The sequence below is a fragment of the Sitophilus oryzae genome, unplaced genomic scaffold (genome assembly GCF_002938485.1).
Source record: "Sitophilus oryzae breed Bouriz unplaced genomic scaffold, Soryzae_2.0 scaffold_927_pilon_pilon, whole genome shotgun sequence".
NCBI classification, from domain to species: domain Eukaryota; kingdom Metazoa; phylum Arthropoda; class Insecta; order Coleoptera; family Curculionidae; genus Sitophilus; species Sitophilus oryzae.
This window is the reverse complement of record NW_022147558.1, coordinates 60,120-76,234: the sequence shown is the minus strand read 5'-3', so window position 1 is coordinate 76,234 and position 16,115 is coordinate 60,120. Positions and strand designations below refer to the sequence as shown.

The window sequence follows — 16,115 nt, the reverse complement described above, 5'->3', positions numbered from 1 at the left end:
ACAGTCGTTTTACAAAATGCCAAATCGAGGCCAGGCAGAATAAAACATGATCAAAATTTACTCAACTATGAGCATCAGCACATTGAATAATTTACGCTTTAATAAAAATACCCCATATTTTGCTATACAAAAAAATAATTTATGTCAATATTTTATATTGTTTAGACGAAAACAACTTGAACCCTATTTCATAAATTATAATAATTATAAGTAAGATAATTTTAAATACAAAATATATTAAAAACTTAATAGTAATATTTCGTTTAATTATTATACTCTGTAATTTAATTTTGTGTACAGGGCTGCCTCTTTGTAGAACTTTGCTTTCTTTTTTTTTGGAACTCTTATGCTTTGAATGAATTTAGATCTTTATAATAATCGTCCTTAACCATACCCCATTTAACAGAATTTTCACTTTTTGTGCCATTACTTTCTAATCTTGAAACAGAAGTTCAAGAAATGTCGTTGGATAAATTTAGGTTACTTTTGACTAATCCCGGGCAAAATTTGTTGTGCAATCTGACTAGTCTTTATTACGCGTTTTGCAAAGCGACTGAAAACAGATAGGCTATTTGCGAAATATCCTCCTATTGTTTAAAACGCCGACGTTTAATAAAATGCCTTAGTCTCATTCTCTTGGCAGATGCTTAAAGTCTTTACTAGCCATGTAAACATATTACTGATATATGGCCACTCTTAATGATTCCTATCCCTTCTAACCTTGTTATCCAACTTTTTCACACCACTATAATGATCATATATCTCCCCAAAACTCTTTCCTTCAGTTTCCGGAAGAAAGAAATACAACAGAATAATTCCCACGGCTGTCACAGCAGAATAAAACCAAAATACACCACCCAGTGTTATCCACGACACCATATTCAAGAAGGTTTTGTTCGCTAGAAACCCTATCAGATACCCTACAGCGGCAGAAACTCCAGTAGCCACATCCCTGACTTCGTGGTAGTATATTTCACCCATAATAACCCATGGCAGGGCAAAACTTAATAGGTAACTGAAGAAGCCCATTAGGACAAGGAAAACTAAGGGTATCCACGTTGTCGTTTCATCTAGTAATGATGTATCATCAGTGAAGTATTGTACTCCAACACTCCAAGTATATATACCCACTATCAAGAAACAAATAGAGATGCCTAACAAAGAAATAAAAGAAAGCAGTCTTTTTCCAGTGATTGATAATATCATTAAACATAGTAACGATCCAGACATGTTACAGGTTCCGGTGATGATAGTAGCATAGTAGGAGTTGATCGGTACTCGCAGCAAACTGAATATTTTAATTGCGTAAGTTGTATAAGGAGTCACGTTAAAGTGACTGAGTATAAAAGTGAGTATTACCAGCAAAAAGGGTTTGATGAAATTTGATTTGAAGTACAACTTTGCGGTCGCTTTGTTAAAAAGTGATTTTCTCTTCTTGGTTGTGCGGTTTTCTTCGACATTGTGTTGTATCTCGCCGAATTCTTTTTCTATGTTGTGTACTGTTGTCCATCCTAAAAATACATTATTGGATCAACACAGAGTGTTCTCATGTAGAGATTGTTGTTTGTTTTGTAGCTAACCTCCTGTGTTAAACTCTTTATTTTTTTTCGGGTTATTACAATTTTCTTCCAAGTTCTTTTAGTGATTCGAATGAAATTTTGAAGGTAAAAGCTACTAAAAGAACGACACATTTTAATGTTAAAAAAGTGTCGACAGATTTACAAGAGAATCATAAATATGGGTTATCACTGGAATAATTAAAAAAAAACATGTGCGCCACTGATTTTTTTTTCTTTGATTAGAAAAGTTGTGTAGTCCGTTGGAAGTCCCACTTTTGTGTATTTCGGTCTCCTTGATGAGACAAACGCAATTTTATTAATTTACCTTAATCCAAGTCCAATAGCAACCTTTAAAAAATGTCAGTGCCATTAACTGGGCAAACTTTTAAATAAGTACTCTTTGATTCCTCATCAAAAAATATGAAAAAAAGTTCCTATAAACATAGGACCTGAAATGCATAGTTTTAAGTAGGTACCAGAATGTTAGGGCTTTAAAAATAAGTCTTCTGTGATTATTTCAATACCATTTTTTCAATTTGCTGTAGGTAGCACTGAAAAACAGTGTTATATTTTTTTTTAATTTAATAATAAATTAGATTAAATAAATAATTTATTAATTATATTTTATTTTTATTTTATTAATTGTTGTTAATAAAATTGGGTATATCTCAACAAGAAGATCGAAATCGACATAATGTCAAGAGAACATTTTTAATCGGCATTAAACGGCTTACACAAGAGAAAAACGTCAATGGCGCACAAGTCTTTTTTTATAAAAGTATTCTAGTTATAACCCATATGCAGGTTCCTGAAGAATTTGCAGACACCATTTTCTCAATAAAATATGTAGCACTTATAGTAACTATTACCCTCAAAAATGCATTCGAATCACTAAAAGCGCTTTGAAGAAAATTATAATAAATCGAGAAAAAGACATGTACATTTAACATTTACCTCTCAGCCAAGCCAAACTCCTTTTAGCATCATCAACGCGATTTTTGTCCAGCAACCAATAAGGTGATTCTGGCAGTAAAGCCAAGAATACAACTCCCACTAATGGTATAATAGCATTAACTAATGCTACAGTTCTCCAGCTATTAAAAGCGGCCAAAATAAACGTAAAGAGTATTCCTAAAAGAGATGAAGAGAGTGGAGGTTGAGTTCAAAGCTCCTCTTTAGAGTAGGTTCTGTGATTTCTGTTGTGTAGCTAAGTGCCTAATAAGTAACAAAAATACCAAAACATTTCATGGTTTGTTAAAATAAGTTTAAAATATCGAAACAAACAAAGCTACATTGACCACACTTAACAATTTTACCCTCGAAGCAATGGCGGCAACCCAACAAGTGCACATTTATAGGATGTCCCATTTTAGTTGACATACGGCATCTCCGTTATTAGTGAAACCTGCCCCACTTTTTTGTCAAACGAAAGATGCTGTTTTTTTTAACAAAAATTGTTATAAACCTCGTTTGACCATGTAGATGCTGAGATTGCAATTTGGGACACCCCCCGTATCTCTGCAATTATTGACATTATTGTGAAAAGTATCGAGAAGGTGAAAACTGTTTCTTATAGAACTTTTTACGTAGAATACAATGGCGTACATAGTCTGTTATTGTAGGAAAAGAATATTTTTGAAGATATGAACTAATAGGCTATTTTTTTCAAACATCACAAATAATTTTTTAGATCATTGCAAACGTTGCAAATAATATAAAAATATTTAAAGTAATACCACAAATTACCTATAACAGATGCGAAAGAACACCGAATTACGCGTTCAGGTTTCTGTGACCTTCAGCAAGAGTTCATAGACAATCCGCATCAATGTATAGTGTGGGTTGTTATTTGTTTGGGTGAAAATAATCTGCACCAATATATTATCGAGGCATACACAGACTTCGAGACATACGAAAAATCAAGTCCATTTAGCGTGTGCCGCAATTTTCACACCTTAAAAAATTAGTTTTTTATACCTATAGCAACTGCAGCGACTATGAAAAAAGCTGTGTGATTTTCATAGAAAATAAGGGCACCTGTAATTTATTTGAAAATGTTATAAATCGCTAAAAGAGGTTTAAAATCTCTTGGATTTCTATTAATATTAAATAAATTTTATTAAAAATTGAACTAAAATTGTTAATATCATTAAAAACAATTCAAATTCAAAAATTGTATCAGTCAAATTCCCTCATTTAAGGTGAATATTAAAGTAAATATAAATACAGCCCATTCTAAGCTCTACTTATCTTTAAGAAAAATTTAAATCATTGTTGCAATTGGGCCTTAATGCCATTTCGAATGAACAATAGTATTAATAATGTACATTATAATAATAATAAATTTTATATCATAGTGTGTATTAAAACTACCAAAACACTTTTAAATTGATATTATATTAACAACTTTTGTTTTTTAATCCAAAAAAAAGTTACCAATTTTCTCAATCAGAATATTTGCGGTCCTGAAAAGGACCTCCGTTTTCCCATGTCCGTCAAGGTAGGTAATGGGTAAACGGTAAAAAAACAGGATAATGAAATTTAAAAAATTACAAAAATTGTTCAAAAGTGCCTCCCTCTTGCATTAAACAATAACCCAAATGATCATAAAATCCCCTCCACACATTGGATAACATATCAGGGGTGACAGTGTCAAAGGCATTAAATATTTTCTGTCTTAACTGCTCCAAGTTTTTAATTTCTTCATGGCCGTAAATTTTAGATTGTATGTACTCCCATAAAATCATTCACCGAGAAGTCAGGCGAAATTAAATGTCAGTCTAAACAAAACTGTAATTTTTGAAAACTTGTCAAAATTTGGACACACGCTAACTGGACTTGATTTTCCTATGTCTCGAAGTCTGTGGACTTTTCTGTATAATCTCACAGTAATTTAATAGATTGCTCGTCATATTATATCAGCTCGTAGGAGATTAGGAAAAAAAAAGATATTTATAGTTTAAAAAATAATTTATTTAACAAAATTTAATTAAAGACGTGACAAAATAGTTACATTTCTATTGGTTCTATCGGACTTTTTTCGACTGTATAAATCTTTATTTTTTGTACTAACTTTAATGCATAAAATATTTTCAATCTAATAAATAATTTAATGATGTAAATAAGAGGAAATTTCTCACATGGGTGGTCAAATTCTATAGTTTTCATTATATCAAACAGCCTCTGAATGTTTTATTCAGTGCAAAACTCATCAAAATTTAATATAAATAATTTTTCCAGCCCGTCAAAAAAAAATGAACAAATTTTTCCACTTTCATGATCAAAGGCTTTTAAATGGGTAAATAATTTCGAGTTATCCAGAGATTCGGATTCTTTTGCAAATTTTAGACAAATATCACATTGATGTATTTGAAGACCCTTTTTAATGATGTAGTCAAACATAATTAAAGGCATTTTGAGTTGAAATCTTTTCTCAGAGGCTGTTTGATATATGAAAACTATAAAATTTAACCACCCATGTGAGAAATTTCCTCTTATTTATATCATTAAATGATTTATAAGATTGAAAATATTTGATGTATTAAAGTTTACAAATAAAGATTTATATGGTCGAAAAAAGTCCGATAGAACCAATAGAAAGGTAACTATTTTGTCACATTTTTAATTAAATTTTGTTAAATAAATTAATTTTTTATACTATAAATATCTTTTTTTTTCTTATAGATAAACACATTTGCATCCCATTTTAAATAAGATATACAAATTACCAAAACTTAGAAATAACAGTTCAAAAGTTCAACAAAAATCCTACACGAGTTTTTAAAAAGAAACATATAACCACGGACTATGTCATTCCAGCAAGCGAATACGGCACAGCATAGGTTTCCGGACTAAACGACTGGTGTATTTACACCACTCAATAGGCCTGTCCGGGTTTGCCGGGCGGTTTCCGATGCAGTCGCTTTCTTTCGCATCTGTTATAGGTAATTTGTGGTAATACCTTGTAAGTAATTATACAGGGTGTTAAAAAATAGTGTATCTTTGTGTTTATCACTTTGGTGGTCAATTTTACAGATAAAAATAAAACAAAAAGTTCTTATGAACATACGCCCTAAAATGCTTTCCTTGAAGAAGTTACAGCCCTCAAAAGGCAAAAGGGTAAATAAAAATAATATATTTTGTTATTTCTAAGAACACTGGTTGCAGGCGTAAACATAGAAAAATTACTTGTAAATGAGGCCGTAGGCCGAGAGGGCTAATTTTCTCAAGTGACTTTTATGTTATAACACGCGGGTGCCATACAAAATTTTATCCAACAGCAGAACTGTTTCATGTCCAATCTCTAAAGAATAATTGATTTAAAAGATATACCAGTTCTACTTTCATTGTTGCGAATTAATAAATTATCAGGGTGCGTTTATGTTACTGTGCAATATATGTAGATGTGCGTTTTGTTTTTTTGTAAATAATAAATAGCACTGACATTAAGATGTCATTTAGATAAATCAATGGCAAATGCAGGAGTGAAATGACAACGTTAAAAAGACACGGAGGATGGCGATCTGCAACGGTTGCGGAAGGATATATCGAAGAGTCCATCAACAATAAAATAGAGATTGCGAAAAAGATGCTGTAAGTCTTCAAGAACGAGCCGTTGTAATTTCAAGTAGTGGAGGGACAGCATCTGGAGTAGGGGATTCAATCCCGGACAATTTTATGTTGTCGGGATCCCGGGATTCTTAACCCCGAATCTCGGGATTTCAGTAATAATGTTACCGATGTTACTTTAAAAGAACATTTTATTAAAATTAACGTTAATTAGTTAAAGCAAAAACAAAGTCTTTGGAACATAAAAATAAGTAAATATTCTTCTTAAACAACATTAAAATTAAAAATCTCAAACAAAACAAAAAAGAAACTGGACTGATAATATTATTCCATATTTTTAAAAGAATAGCGCAAAAATATAATATTGTCTATTGTGTCATCTCCCATAGCAGAACAAAATTTTGTAACTATCAAGCCTGCTGACGAATAACAGCTTTCCGATTCTACACTTGTAGACGGTATTGTACTTAAAAAATCAAAAGCTAGTTGTAAGTTTGTTCCACGTTGTCCACTCTTCTGGAACGTATCCATTTCATTTTTTATTTGGGCTTCCAAGTTTTCTGGTGGCACTGTCATTCGATTTGACATTTTTTTGGTTAACGCTTCATCTAGCCTCTCCGAAAATAAACCGTCGTCATTTAAGGCCTGGTACCTGTTCTGAATAGTAGCAATTGGCAAATCTTCATCCGATTCCGAACTATCTGAAGAACCTAATATGATTTTATTTGTTATATCTAGTCGTTTTAAGAGATTTGCTACTTCTTGTTTCAAAAGATTTTTTATTATTCCGGGAATCACCGACGTATCACTTGTCGGCGGCGAAAGCCGCGTATAAATATGCCGAGGCAAGTACGAGACAAACCCGAAACGAGTATGAAACGAGGCTATAGCAAATTCTTTCCAAAAGGCGTACTAATATGCCGAGACGAGGACGAGGCGAGTCAACCTCAAGCGGAATTCGTCATATTATAGCCTCGAGCCGAGCGATTTAGCCTCCAGCAGAGTCCCTGCCCAGTCGAACGGCGTTGTCTCGCGGCTATCCATTTTCAGTGGAGCCTTTGGCGAACCCACAAAATTCTTCATAGGGCTATGCGATACTGAGGCAGTATCGATATTTTGGTATCGGTTGTATTGAATATAAAGTATCGATACTTTAAAATATTGATAAATATATTAAAGTATTATTCGATACCATTCAATATTTTAAAAAATTAATTAATAAATTTAAGTATACTGTGTTTTTAATTGGATTAGGATCGAAAAAAATCAACAGAAGTCCTTTGTTTTAAATTTGTCGACGTTTCGCAAAATTTATTTGCATCTTCAGGACACTACAAAGTTAAGAGAGCAAAATACAATCAAAAATTTTAAAAATTTAACAAACAACTTAAAAACACATATCAGTGGAATTCCACACATACACAATTGGTAAAACTACCCTAATGTTAACAATTAAATAAAATATATGCATATGTTATAAATTTAAGATTGCTTGTAAATAAAAATAATAAGGGATAAGGCCAGGATATAATCAGGATATTTTCTTATTCGCATTGAACAAAAAAAATCGAGGATGGTGGCACTGTCATCAAACGATCTCAAATTACTAAAAGCACTTGGAAGAAAATTATAATAAATGCATGGAAAAAAACTAACACTTAACCTAGGGTTGGCAACTTTGAAAATAAAAAATAGGGGCGAGAGGATAAAAAGAGGCACAGGCGAAACATTTTTGAAACGTCGCTCAAATGTCGAGAATTTACCAAAAAGTTATATAAACGGTATGCGATAAATATTTAAAATAAACAAAAATATTTATACTCAAAACTTATTAAAATAAAGCAAACCATTGTCAACAAAACTTTTTTCAAGACATAAACTAAGAGTAAGTAAACATAAAATTACATAAAAGACACAGATTAACAATTCTTTAAAGCATTGAGGCGATAAACGAATATTTTTTAGATTTTGAAGTTGGTATGTAACAAAGTTTTCAATACGTGAGAGAAAAGAGGACAATCAGATCAAAAAGAGGACTGTTTCTGGAATAGAGGACGGTTGGGAACCCTATTTTAACCCCCTGTAGCTACGAATTAAAGCAGAATTGGATTGGTTGATATAAAAAATAAATCTTATTTTTACGTGAGGAACTTCCCCACGAGAGATGGAACATGTTTTTTGAAACACCCTGTATATGTTTGTTTAATTTCAAAATAGGTAAAAAAACAAGCTAGATAAATTAAAGGAATTCATGATAAATTTAAATTATATTGGGACTGTTTACATTAAAAAAAAACTGGAGAACGCCGACTGAGATACCTGGAGATAACGGCACGGCAGCGGCGGCGGCGCACAGTGGAACGAGCTTATGGGAGCGGTTGGACATGAGGTTTTCTTCTCAACACTTTTAATCCAAAAGACGAAAAAATTATTTTTATATATCGTAATAATGTATAAACAGAACAATTTTAAATTTTAATGAAAGAAAGTGGTTGGCTCATTACAAACCATCTACAGGGTGACCTAAAAATATAGTATGTTTTGGAAAAATCTTACAATTTTTAAATGCTTATAAACTTTGCCAAACTGTCGTGGAATGTTTTAGTTTTGATCCTTTAAAAGAAATAGCTTTAGATTTTACCACTGAAATCTAAGACTACTGATACCGTGTTATAAAAATATGGTAATTAAGGGCTTACATATATTTTCCTATTTAATATAATTTTGCTAATATCTTCGATTTGAAAGAAGATATCAAGATGCGGTTTTCACTGACTTTTTAAGCTTTCATTACTCTTTACTATCAGCTAAAATTACATATACCATCGCATTTAATTTTTTTTGAAAAAACGCGCAATGTTTGTTAATTTGTAAGACAGCGCCCCCTAGCATCTACGTTCAAAAGCTTACTATTATTGTTTATATGGTATAATATAGAGTAAGAAACGGTCTTTTAAACGAGCCCCCGTTAGTTGGATTCCGTCCATCCAGTCCGGAATTATTAATATTTAAATAAAACAGATCTAACCTTCCCCACCACTTTATTTTGGCAGATAGGGGAAAATGGTTCTAACAAAAAATATTCAAAATTTACTGAAGATTATGAAGCTATTATTTATAGTATCCCTTATCTAGGCAAAGTTGTGTAAAAACCCCATTTTTTAATTTTTTTATAGCAGTTGCGCCCTCTAGCGGGCATTCTACAAATTTGAAAATAATTTCCAGCATTTTCTCATGGTCTCTTTAGTTATGAATATTTTTTTCCGCAAGCCTCACGGCTAATACTTTCCGAGATATAGCCGAGAGCTATTCTTAGTGGGACACCCTGTACAATAACTTTATTATATAACGATATAAAGAATATAACAGTAAATCAACGCACTAGAATATTTTTATTACAAACAAAAAACCTCAACACTGCACTTTAACCCTCTTTCTTTTTCCAATAGTTTATAAGTTTTCCATATATTTGTAGCACCCTGTATCTGTTTTTGATTTTAGCGTCATTTTGTATTTATCCAATTAATAATTAAATATTAATAAATTTATAAAAAAATAAAGATAATTTGACTCTAAAAATTTTAAATTAATTTATTGGAATTGAAAAGGTTTTTGATTTTAGTATAGCATGTATTAGTAATATATTAAATGGAAATTTTTAGAGGGGGGCAAGCTGGGGCAAGATGTTAAATTAGTTTCGTTATTAGAAAGGCTTAATCTACCTTGTGATATATATAAAGTCTTGGCCAACTTTGGCCATTTTTTTATTTTTCTACATACACATTTTTTTGCTACTAAATATAGTATTTAGCAGCAAAAAAATGTTTATGTGTCTCTTATATACAATTGTTCTCCCAAACTTTTGTGACTATATATATCTTTTATTTTAAAGTGAAAACAATCGTTTGCACTAATATGTATAGTTAAAAAAAATTATTAATGTCTTTGCCAGTTTTTATAAAACTAGGTTGTTTCACAAGAAATGAATACCATAATTAAGTCAGTGTAATATCTTCATTTGAAACTTTTCAAACAGACATATAATTAAAAATATTTTTTTGAGTTGGATAAAATATAACGGTCTGGACTTTAAGTAATTCAAATCTTCTACCAAAATTATTTAATTTAAAATTTTATTTTTAAGTCAATGTCCAACATTTTATATTGGGTCTTTCCACCGTGCGGCGGAGCCTTCTGCAAGTGCCGTTTTTTTGAATCTTTAATTATTTTATTCAATAATATATTTTGTATGTGGTTTGTATATCTATAAAATTTTTAAATAGAGTAACAGCGCTTTCAGATGGAGCGGACCGTACGCGGAGAGCGTCCGCACGGATGTTTTTTCAAGATAGCTCATCCGGACGGAGCATACGCGACCCAGGTGAAATTGTTCATATAAGCTCATGGTACTTGCTCGAAGTCGCGGACGGTCCGTCGCGGACGCTCCGTTCCATCTGAAAGCGCTGTAAGATAAGACCTAATTCGACTTTATTTATTTAAAAAATTAGAAATTTAAGTAATTAAGATTTAAATTATTAATTTAAAAAAATCTACATTTAAATGCCAATAACTAACCTGGAACATATATTGTAAATAATATATATTTCTAAAGTTGTATATTTTTTCAAGGTATTCAATTCGCCACATTATTATTCTATGGCTTTCCATCATTGCAGCACGCTTATTAATAATTTTTAAAATATTATTATGTATATAATTTTAAAGCCAATTCCCAGTTTTTTAAACCTTCGCCGTAATGTGCTTTCTGAACAGGGTTTTTTTTAAGCTCGGAGAGTTTTTTTTTAATTATTTCTATGGCGCGAACTTTATTATTTTCATATTTGCCATAAATTAAGTTTCTTAGTAGTCTGGATAGTTCAAATTTCTGGATTTTTCTATATCGGATCGTTCCTTTCTTTGTCGATTCCCTTTATTTATGAGAGTACCGTAAGGAACTTCTGAGAGCATGGCCACCTTTTTCAACAGACTCGATTTGCCTCTCTTATCTTCTATGTATCCTATATGTAAAGAAGCTTGTTTTACATCTTTAATTCCGTTCAGCAGAAATAGCGCATAATTTACGTTTGAGCCGTTAATAACTCGACGAAAAGTTCATTACGTTTATTCATTTTTCATAAAATGTTCATGTTTTTATAAAGGAAATCACTAATAAATCTTTGTATATGAGATTTACCTACTTTGGCGAACATACCTATACTATTTTAGAGAAGACAAAATTGCATCTTTCTAGTTAGGATGCATTATTAACATTATTACAAATAAAGGAAAGAATATTTATTTTTATATAAAAATGGGATGTGGAAAGTGGAATCCGTGCCCCTTGAGACTCGAAGCAATTGTTCCGCGGAGCCGCGGTGTATACGCCACTGGTTAAATAGACGCCCCAATCCTTTTGATGGTTCGCCAAAGGCTCCGGAAAAAACGGAGACAACGCCGTCCGGCTGGGCATAGGCTCGGTTCGAAGCTCAGACCCCGTCCCAATATGACGAGTCAACCTCAAATCCGCTTGAGGTTGACTCGTCTCGGGTGTCTCTCGCACTCGTCTCGACATATTTATACGCAGCTTTAAGGAATTCAACTAAAAGAGTTTTTGCATATACAACCTTAAAAATAGCGTTTTACTACATTATATAAAATCCCGGGATCTGTTATTATTTTCCCGGGATCCCGGGATTGAAAAAATCCGATAAAAAACGTCGGGATCCCGGAATCCCGGGATTGAATCCCCTAATCTGGAGGCATACAAGGTTTTACAATTTCTGAATCTACAATAAAAAATCATTTTCATTTAATGTTAATGTTAATTGAAATAAATAATTGAATTAGTAATTTATGAATAAAGCTTGATAATTTCTATAAAATGGTATGGCTTTGAAATTCAAAAACTCACGCGTGTGTTATTATTTATTTTATATGCATGTATACATGTGAGTAATGTCTGTATAAGTAGTGGCTGTTGCATAAATTAATAATTTTGTGACGTTTGAAAAAAAGTAATTTTTCAAGACATGGTCGCGTGACAATTTGTTTTCTTTTACTTGTCCCCTTCAATACTTTGAACCATACACCGCCACTGTCTCAAAGTTACATTTAGCCATAAAAGGACGAAACAAAAATACCATCAAATACTTTAGCCTACACAACCCTCACTTACCGGAGACTCACTCAATCCTCCCGATATTCCCGTGACGCTCAAAGCGAGGAACAATTGCCAGGGCTGTGTCGCAAAATAGAGCAGGAGGAAGGCGCCAAAAAACGGTAAACTGTTGATTTGCAAGAACCGTTTCCTTCCCATGGGGGAGCTAACGAAGCCCGATAATAAGCAACCGATAGGAACGCACAAATGGTTGACGGAAGCTAGCATTAAAAAAGAATGAAAGTGACCTTTTTACTTTTAAACAAAACATGTCTTTTTATTAGAGATGGGACAACTAGAGTAAAAATTCGCTCGAATACTCGATTATTGAAATAACCGACATCGCTCGATTATGAACGATTATGAATGATGCAAGTGATGAGTAACGAGCGACGAACGTAAACGACCCTAGAATGAAATAAATTGAAATCCAATTTTAATGTGACATACTCGATAAAAAGCCGAGCGAATTTTCTACATACATTGCAAATAGCAAATGTATACGAAGTTATCCGTTGACATTGGTTGATCCGTTGACAATGCTTTGAAATAAACTAAATCAAGCGATCAAGCGAATCGCTCATTGCTTGCTATTTGACATTCATCACCGAAAGAATATTTGCTCTGCGCACGCAACTAACTGCTTGGCGTTACGAGTACAACAAGCGACGGGCGAAAACCCGTATTTTCAAATACGAGCGATATTTCGCTCGAGCGATCGCTCGATTATTGAAATCGCTTAAAACTCGAGTACTCAATTATTGAAATTAATCCCAGAGTTTTTCCCATCACTACTTTTTATGATATAAATCAGTTTTTATTATACAGCGTATTTCAAAAAACATGTGCCATCTCTCGTGGAGAGATTCCCCTCATAAAAATTAGATTTATTTTTCATTTAAGAATAGGTGTCCCATTCTGCTTTGTTTCGTAGCTACAGGGGGTGAAAATCTTTAGATTTTTTTTTCAATTTATTGTAATTTTCTTCCAATTGCTTTTAGCAATTCAAATGAAATTTTGTGAGTAAAAGTTATTATAAGTGCTACATATTTTAATCATAAGAAAATGTCGACATGTTCACCAGAGACGTTCATATGGGTTATCATTAGTATTATTTATTAATAGCAACCTTTTAAAAATGTCATTAACTGGTCAAAGTTAAATAAGTACTCATTGATTTCTCATCAAAAAGTATGAAAAGACTTCCTATAATAGTTTTAAAATTACAGAATGTTAAAATTTAAAAAAAAATAGATCTTTTATAATTATTTTAAATACCATTATTTTTTATTAATTTGCTGTAGGTAGCACTGAATATCTGTGTTGTAAATTTTAATAAAATTTAATCGCCCTGTAGTTACGAAACAAAGCAAAATCGGACCTATGTTGACGAGAAATGGCACATGTTTTTTTGAACACCCTGTATAAACCGAGGGGTGTCTCAATGAGTAAAAAATGCACATGTACTGCCAAAATATAAATTTAATGCCAAGCGGCTGCCAATGACTGCGAGGAAAGCTGCCTATATCTGCCATATACATATGTAATTATAGTCGACTGATGCCAATGACTGCCAGCGTCTGCCAAGAAAATGTACATGTTATTCCATCAGTGAAACACCTCTCGATATAATCTTTACCAATCCAAGAAATTGCTTCATCGCTTAAAATAATGACCTCATCACCATCCTCATCGTTTCCACCTAACATTGGTATTAAAATTGTGGGCATTGCCATCGCCAGACCAAAAATAAATAAGTTAAAGTTTTTAATAAGCACTGCCAGAAGTTGAGGAAGGTATCTTCTAAAATTCGATGGGTCATCTTTCGAACTAAAACATTTTTTTATTTTTTATTCAGAACTATCACTATCACTAATGAAAAAGTCACGTACTCTGATAAAGATATACGAGCTTACTTACCCAAATCTAATAAACATTTTTAAATAACTATATCAAATATCTCAACAAAACCTTTATAATACTGTCAATTTGAAAATCGAAAGAAACTAAATGGATTTAAGATTTCTTTATATATACACTGATGTGCTTAGTTATTGTTTAATCTAAATAAATAAAAATATAAGCCCATAAATCGTTTTATCTTGTATTATAGTGTCTGTAAACTCGCATTTTTTTTCTAAAATGAAGGTTTCTCGTAAGAATATTTGCACTAACACGATGTCTGTGGAATACTTGGTTAAAGTTAACTAACAATATTTAAAATACAGGGACGCGAGAAAATTATTTTTTAAAAGATTAGCTTTTATAACCAGGAAATACCGTAAAAAATAGAGTGGATACGACAAAAGACCCAGGTAAATCATCCAGTCATCCACAGAATCAAATCCCTCAAGTGCCAATGGGCAGGACATCTGGCAAGAAAGACGCACAACAGATGGACCACAAAAACTACAGCATGGTACCCACGAGGAATTAATAGACCTAGAAGAAGACCAACCCTGAGATGGAACCATGATATTAGGAAATTAGCAGAGTTGGTCAACAACAATGGGCCCAACTGCTAAGAGAGTATCTACGAGCCCTAACAACACTATATGTTGGGACAAGGTCATATTATGGAATTATTGCCCTGGTTTTTCAAAATGACTGAAAAATATATGTTTAATTTTTTAAATATGTAATTTGTATAATTTGTAAATCAATCCATATTTATAGTAGCGGATTTTGATCATAAAAGGACAAATTTGCTGACAACTAAATGTTGGGACAAGTATTTTTAAATAATTAATATCATCATAGGCGGCTTTGCTATAAACGTCACAAATGTCGCAAACTGTTTACTTCAGCATTGACAGCTTGTAAGTCACACGACACGATACTTTGAGTAGTGAGATTTACTGTAAGAAATTTAATTTTTTTTAATTTTCAATTTTGTTAATTTTATCCAAAGTAATGGTCAGTGGAAAAGCTACAAATCAAAAACTACGCGAAATTATCAATCGTCAATACAGTACAGGAAAAACAATTCGAAAAATTTCTGATGATTTAAGTATTCCAAAAACCACGGTCTTTAATATAATAAAAAAATACGGCGAATCTGCCAACGTAGACGTTAGAGGTAAAAGTTCGGGAAGGCCAAAGTTGTATCTCAGAGAGATTTACGAAATTTAGTAAAAATTTGCAAGTACTTCTACCCGCGAAGTAACAGTTAAATGGAATACTGTAACTGGTGTAAATATATCAAGAGAGAATGTTGCCGAAAATATATCCACAAATGCGGTCTGGGGTTTTACAAGGCAAACTTTATTTTGTGTGGATAATCAATTACCTGAAGATTATTGATACAAATTCTTATTTAGGCCAAAGAAAAACCGCTACTGATAGAAATTCAAATAAAAAATCGCTACAATTGGGCAAAATCTAAATTATCGTGGACACAAAATGATTGGAATAAGGTCATATTTAGCGCTGAGTCTAAATTTGATGTTTGCGTGGGAGATCATCGAAAACGAATAATACTACATAAAGCAGAAGCCTTTCATAAAGATTGCTTAAAGAGGGTTGTTAAATTTCCTAAGGGGATTATGGTTTGGGGTTGCATGTCAGCAAGAGGTTTGGGCAAATTAAATTTTATAGATGGCACTGTTAACGCCCAAAAATATCAACATATTCTTGAGGACCTCACTTTTGCCTAGTGTTCAAGAATTGTTTCCAAACGAAGACTATATTTTCCAACAAGATGGAGCATCGTGCCATTCAGCAAGATCAACTAAAAATTGGTTCGGTAATAATAATATAAAAGTTCTATCCCATCTATCCCTCTTTGACATTATAAACATTTATAAATGTTCGTTTTAACAATAAGACTG

General features: G+C 32.4%; 1 protein-coding gene across 1 annotated transcript; it reads right to left on the bottom strand.

Annotated features, from left to right (window-relative positions):
- Window positions 1-165: 165 nt before the first annotated feature.
- Window positions 166-14,272, bottom strand: LOC115890817 (facilitated trehalose transporter Tret1-like). Its single transcript, XM_030911166.1, has 6 exons — window positions 14,206-14,272; window positions 13,925-14,115; window positions 12,304-12,506; window positions 2,729-2,774; window positions 2,514-2,690; window positions 166-1,511 (listed from the first exon to the last, which is right to left on the bottom strand). The coding sequence occupies exons 1-6, from the start codon at window positions 14,220-14,222 to the stop codon at window positions 697-699; spliced, it is 1,449 nt and encodes a 482-aa protein (XP_030767026.1). The 5' UTR covers window positions 14,223-14,272; the 3' UTR covers window positions 166-696.
- Window positions 14,273-16,115: the final 1,843 nt, after the last annotated feature.

Coding starts and splice junctions, on each gene's coding strand:
- LOC115890817 (XM_030911166.1), bottom strand. Junction 12,507..13,924: donor TGAAGCAATTTCTTGGATTG/GTAAAGATTATA, acceptor TTTTAATGCTAG/CTTCCGTCAACCATTTGTGC. Junction 1,512..2,513: donor GAGTTTGGCTTGGCTGAGAG/GTAAATGTTAAA, acceptor ATGTATTTTTAG/GATGGACAACAGTACACAAC.